The sequence below is a fragment of the Nannospalax galili genome, unplaced genomic scaffold, assembly GCF_000622305.1.
Source record: "Nannospalax galili isolate Female #2095 unplaced genomic scaffold, S.galili_v1.0 scaffold8, whole genome shotgun sequence".
Lineage (NCBI taxonomy): Eukaryota > Metazoa > Chordata > Mammalia > Rodentia > Spalacidae > Nannospalax > Nannospalax galili.
Window position 1 is genome coordinate 64,672 of NW_008358318.1, and position 6,699 is coordinate 71,370.

Here is a 6,699-nt window from a genome sequence, read left to right on the forward strand (position 1 = left end):
AAAAAAAGTGATTGGGAGAGTACATAAAAAATGTGAACTTAGCACATTTTGCAACACCACTGGAAGTACCCATCTTCACCTTGCCTTTGAGCTTTTCCTCCCTTCATATTCCATGACTGGAGTATTCTTATTCATTCATTCAACTGATATTTTTTGAGGACCTACTGTATGCCATGTTCACTGCTGGAGAGGCTGATGCTAGGCAGTGACTAATCCCGATTGCAGCTCATCCATAGCGAATAAGGCCAGCACTAAACTAAGCAAGTAACGAATGAACACACAAGTTAACAGTGGCATGGCACGATGCTAGCAAAACTGGGCGATGTCATGAGGAGGGATGTGTCTAAGGAGACGGAATCTGGGAATAATGTTGAGAAACTTGCCTGCAGATATCTGAGAGAAAAGCATACCATTGAGGGAGAAGAGCCAGGACAAAGGCTCTGATGCTGATGAATTGGCATGTTTGAGGAAGAGAAAGAAGGCCAGAGATAAACAATGTCTAATACCAGGAAAAACAGAAAATCAAGGAGAGATTTACTTATACAGTATAATGAATATTCAAATAAAAAAGAATGGAGTGAATTCAACAGAAAATGGGCAAGAGACTTAGACAATATACAAAGGAGGGAATCCAAAATGTGAGCAGGCATAAAGAGATAACCCTCTGATAATTAGAAGAATAAACACGACAACACTAACGGATCATTTTACAAATAGCAGCTGGGCAAATACAGATAGAGGGTTGGAGAGTGTGTGGTTACAAACACCCTGAAGCACTGTGGATTGGGGTGCTGGCTGGGGAAGTTAATTTGGATTGCAGGAAATCTCTCCCTAAGAGACTGTTACACAGACCAGATGAGGGCATGTATACAAAGATGCTCGACAGTGTTATTTGTGAAGGGAGGACATTCAAACCATCAATAAAATGTCTGGGGGCACAGAGGTCATATGGACAGGGGCCCATTTTGGAGGACTGTGGATCAGTAGCATGTGACTGAGCAGATTTTAGCACTACAACATGAAGGAGTGGGAAAAAGAAACAGAATAACAGAATGTGCTATACAACACAGCACTGTTGGTGCAAATTAAAAACACCTGCAGGGGGGGCAGGGCAGTTGTTACTGCTCTGCCTGCTGTGCTCTTGTGATGTGCGCAATGAATTTGTCTTTTTCTAAAAAACAAAATCCAAAACACTTGAAACAAACAAACAAAAACCCAACCAAACCGAAACACCAAAACAAGACTGAAGATTTTACCAGACTGGGTGCAGTAATACATGTCTGTAATCCCAGCTACTAGAGAAGCTGAGGATTGAAAGTTACGGTCTGCCTGATATATATGACACAGTGTATGAAAGAGGGGTGCAGACAGAAGAGGGGGTCCAAATATGATTAAAATATATTGTATAAAATTCACAAAAACTCAATTAAAAATAACAATAGAAAGAAAGAAAGTTCAAGGCCTGGACTACATAGGGAGTTGGAGGTCAGTCTGGGCAACTTAGTGAGACCCTGTTTCAACAAACAAATAGGCTAGAGATGTAGCTCCATGGCAAAGTGTTTGTTTAGCATATGCAAGGGCCTGAATTCAATTCCCTACCCCTACAAAAGAAAAAAAAGAAGAAAAGGTTTTGCCAGACACAGGAAGATGCATTTGAAATATATTGAATAGTTGCTTAAAGATTAGGTCAGAAGGATGGCTGGCACATTAGCTAGGAGGAGGAGACTGCATTCCAGACACAGGCACATGCACAGGCTTGCAGCTTTTGGAGAGCTGGTGCCCCTGAGTAGCTGCTGGCACCCCCCACATGGCTAAGGCAGAGGGTCCAAAGGGAGAGTGGGAAAGAGACCGGTCCTAAGGGCCTTTTCAGCTTCCTCTAGGAATTTGTACTTTACCTTGGTGGCAGATAGGAAGCCACTGAAGAGCTTCAGGAAAGAAGTGGCCTGCCCGGATATGAGCTTTAGGAATCTCACTCTGACTGCTGCAGAGAGGATAAGTCCAAGGCAGAGCCTAGCGGCCATCAGAGTAGCAGATAAGCTGCCATACTCCAGGCAAAGGTGAAGACTTTCTAACTCACTCAACTTGTCTAATTCTGTCCTCCCCTAGTGATGTTACTTCCACAGACTCAAAGGTTCAACCAGCCACAGAGTTCTTGTCCTGTGGGTATCACAGTGACCACAGTGCCTGTGACTTTGTGTACAACACAGAGTCTGGCTAAGTCCAGGATATGCTATAAGTCCAGCAAAGCTTGGCTGATCTGACCAATCATCCTCTCTGCAGCCCATCGCCAACAGAATAAGTGGGTCCTAATCATCCTCCCACCCCAGGGAACCTGGAATTAAGCATTCCTTTTACCAACAAGGAAAGAGGAAAGCTACGCTCAGAAAGAGACACATCCAAGGCCACATAGCTTCTGAGAGGTCTGTCTCCAGCATTCAAGAGCCTTCATCTTTACTCTGTGCTTTCAGACACCTAACTAGGTAAACCCTAGGCTATCAGGGCTATGTGCCTAAGAAATCATCTCATGGGCTGGAGAGATGGCTCAGTAGTTAAGAGCACTTGCTGCTCTTGCAAAGGATCCAGGTTTGCTTCCCAGGACCACTTGGCAGCTAACAATCATCCATACTTACAGTTACAGGGGATCTGTTGCCCTCTTCTGGCCTCCACAGGCATTGTACAACACAGGTGCACTTACATACATGCAGGCAAAACACTCATACACATAAAATAAAAATAAAATTTTAAATTGAAAAATAAATAATCTCATCTAACACATTTCGGAAAACTAACCTAAGGTCCAGTGAAGGGAAAGGCTTGCTTGGGAGCATCAATTCACAGTTGGAACTTTATTCTGAGTCTCTTGACCTCCAACCCTCACTTTTCCCTATGCACAGGGCACCCGTCTGAAGTTAAAGCTGTGTGCTGGTTGTGAAAACTGTTGATTCAGTTCCCAATTCTGTTGTATGAGACTGTGAGTGTGATGAAATGGGCATAATCTTTGGAGACACATAGATCTAATTTCAAATTCAAGCTGCCAAGTAGGAAAGAATTGTTTATACATGACTACACATTAATGAACATGTATATGCCATATACATATGTGTGCAAATGCTTGACTGTACACAGACCCTCTCTGGAGGATGTACATGAAGTTTGTTCCGTGGTTTGCATCCAAAGAGGAGGCCTGGCCAAGGAGAACTTTTTGCTGTATACACTTCTTTTGCATGCCTTTGCACTTTTTGAATCTATGCGCAATAGTTTTCTGTCTTTATACTAAAAAATGGTCTTCTAAGGCTAGGTGTGGTGGCACATACCCTTAATCCTAGCACTCAGGAGGCAGAGGTAGGTGGATCTCTGTGAGTTTGAAGCCAATGTGGTCTACATATGGAGTTCCAGGCTATCCAAGACAACATAGTGAGAACCTGTCTCAACACGACCCCCCAAAAGAAAGGTCTTCTCTATTATTCATTGAATATTCTGAGGGAAGCTATCTATCTTCCTTGAAGATATGTTCATTACATTCTTTATGGTCCCCTGGTGGGATGGCCTGTGATTTTAGAGGGCTGGCAGTCAGATGGGGCCCTCATTGGGTGTTATAGGACCAGGTTTGGAGAGCCCTACCCTGTTGGCAGTTGCCTGACAGTGTGTGTGAGTGAAAGAGACAAAGTGATCTAGGATTCTGGAAGTGGCTGTAGCAGTCTCCCAGGGAAGACCAGAGCTGCCAGAATAGGAATGGTGAAAAGAGGTGGGTACACAGATGGATGAACTTTCTTTAAGAGAAGGCAGTGGGAAGGCTGTTTGATAGAGGAGGGAAAAGATTTCATAACCATAAATCCTCAGTGGGTCGTCCCCCTCTCTCCCTCCCAGTCTTGTCCCTAGGCAGTCTATAGAGATGCTGAGCCCCTGGGGCTTGGATGCTCTGCCCTTGGTCCTGAAGCCGCATCAGCACCGCTGTTGAGTTTGGGGACTGGACACTCTAGTTAGTGATTCTTCTCTAACTGAGGTCCTGTCCCTTCTCTTCCCCAGTAAGTGGGATAAACTAAGCCTGGATGCCTCTCCTTTCCCTGGGATCTCTCCTAGACTATGAAGACCACTGAGAACTCACCTCATGTTCACCTTTGAAAAAATATCAGTATGCTTGCACCATGCAGCCCTGATCCTCCTAGGGTGCTGCCTGTACCCACTTTCCACAAGTTCTAGTCCTAGCTACCTGACCCACATACAAGCTCACACCAGCCAACATGGGCCCCAGCACACCCAGTGGAGCACACCCCTCCAAATCCATGGTTCATCCCCCTCAGAGCACCAGATGTTAGATGAGCGAGCAAGCAGAACCCTACCTAGGTCTCTCAACCTTGATTTTTTTTTTGATTAACGCATTTTTTGACAATTGTATTATTTCCATCAGTCATGTGATTTTCGTTTCTTTTTGAAAACATCAGAGAAAACACCCCTAGCCCATTCCCTAGCACTTTGTGAAGACTGCATGCTGAGAGTGACTCTTCCAAAAATTCTAGGCTGAAGATGTCAGCGACAATCTGAAGTGTGACAGAGTTTGCTCTGGCTCCAGAGGAGAGGGAAGGTGCATCCTCAGGGGTCTTCATAGTCCAAGGGAGATCCCAGGAAGTAGGCAAAGGCGAAGCAGCAGGCTGAGTTTGTCCTCACTTACTGAGGAAGGGAATTTCCTTTGTCCCTACTCTTTCATCCCAGTAGAAAACTTTCTATTCCCGATTGGCAGCTGCAGAATGAGATCATAGCTGGCCTGGTGAGAGGGTAGCACAGAGGGCACCCAGACACAGGGTGAGAGAGCAAAAAGCTCAGGGAGCCACTGGTAATGGAATGCCACCTCCAACCATTGAACTAGGAACAGGCTCCGACTACATCCTTCCTCCCCTGTCTCAATTTCTCATCCCACCCCACTAGCTCCAGAAAAGAACCCTCAACTACATCTTCGGTTCTCTGTGTGACTGGGTTACTAAACTTTCCCAAACCTGTTTCTTCATTTGTAAAAACAAACCCTGTGGCTGTCGGGCAAAGTCACAGTGGCCAGCAGAGAACAGATCCAACAAGCCCTTACCGGTTCTCAGACACCAGGATCTGCTCCAGCAGGCGCGCTGCCTGCACGCGGGTCTCCAGCTCCGGCGCCTGCAGCAGCCGCAACAGCAGGTCCAGGCCACCTTCCAGGCGGATCGCGTCGCACAGACCTTGGGCCACCTCGCGGCCCACGGCCGGCAGTAGCCAGGCCTCCTCCACTAGCTGGAAGACCTCGGCTAGGCCGGCGCCCATCGCCCGCGCGGCGCCCGCCTGCTTCAGCGCTGACAGCGCCTGCTGCAGCTCCGGCAGCGAACGCTCCAGGGCGCCCTGCACCTCGGCGCCCACCCCAGGCGACACTGCGCGGGACCCGCGGCCGCCCGCAGCCCACCACGGGCTGCCGCCGCTGCGATCCGACCCGGGCACTGTCAGCCGATCAGCGCCCGGCCGAGGGCCAGACATGGCGAAGAAGCGGTACAGCTTGTAAGCCGAGAAGAGCAACGTCAGGACCATGGGCGCCGGGCTGCGGGGGTCATGCCGGGCCTGCGGGGAGGCGGGGCCGGGCGGAGCGACCCCGACCTTGGGAGTCAGGCAAAAAGAAAAGGGGACCAGGCACGGGCGCGGATCAGAAGTTTAGTAAGGGAGGGAGAGGGGCAACTCTTGGGCGCAGCGCTCGGGGAAGGCCATGCCAGTCCAGATGCTGGGAGTGGACCGAAGGAGGGAGAGCCAAGCCGAGGATAGACCCCGACCCTCAAGGGTAGAGGTGGGAGCGACCAGAACAAAGCTCAGCTCCAGCCTCAGGCTCCGGGATGCTGAGATGCTCAGCAGCAGCCACGCCCCTGAGTGGTGGAGTCCAGAATTCCACGCCCAGCCTCTGGGTCTCCTGGGCTCCTCCCCGGGGCGGCTAGCGCAGCTCCACCCCTCAAGCCTCCAGCCACGCCCACACCCTGGCCCAGACTCCTTCCTCTGGCCTGTGCTGGGATATAACGGAATAGGGTGGGAAGTGTTGTCTTGGGTTCACGCCATACCTCCCCGCTGAGCGTACCCTATCCCTTCCTGATGGTTAAAGCAAAGCGATCGCCATGGCGATTCTGTACAGTTCTTAAGGCCATTTAATGCCTGTTTTCATTTAGGCCTAACACCAAGTCTGTGGGGAGCAGCATTAGTGCTTCATTTTGCGCCTGAGGCCCCGAGGCCCATAAAGAAGAGAAGACAAAGGAACAGTCTCCTGTGATTATAAAACAAAAAATTCAGGTTCATGTCCTCCAGGTGGTGGTGGTGGCTTTAGAAGCCTAGGATGCCTGAAATTTGACACAAAACGGGGGGGGGGGGGGGGGGGGGTTTAAGCAATCACTTTACCACTGAGGTAAGAACATTTAGAGGGATAACACTTCTTTAATTTTTTTTTAAATTTTATGTGTATGAGTGTTGTAAGTGCACCATGTGTGTGCAATGCCTGAAGAGGGCATCAAATGTCTGGTAACTGGAGATACAGATAGAGTTGTTAACCCAGGCCTAGATAACTTTTTTTTTTTTTTTTTTTGGTGATAGGGCCTCATTCTGTAACTCAGATTGGACCACCAGGCTGGCCTCGAACTCACAGAGATCCGCCTGTCTCTGCCTCCAAAGTGCTGGGATTAGAGGTGTGTGCCACCACGCCCGGCATTT

The 6,699-nt window shown here is 48.7% G+C and overlaps 1 protein-coding gene across 1 annotated transcript in view; it reads right to left on the reverse strand.

Annotated features, from left to right (window-relative positions):
- Sarm1 (sterile alpha and TIR motif containing 1) overlaps nt 1–5,894 on the reverse strand; it is a 25,981-nt gene extending 20,087 nt beyond the window's left edge. Inside the window, exon 1 of the mRNA XM_008821578.3 lies at nt 5,078–5,894. Within this exon, the coding sequence (XP_008819800.1) occupies nt 5,078–5,544 (467 nt within the window). The 5' untranslated portion in view covers nt 5,545–5,894. The remainder of the gene's footprint in view (nt 1–5,077) is intronic.
- Nucleotides 5,895–6,699: the final 805 nt, after the last annotated feature.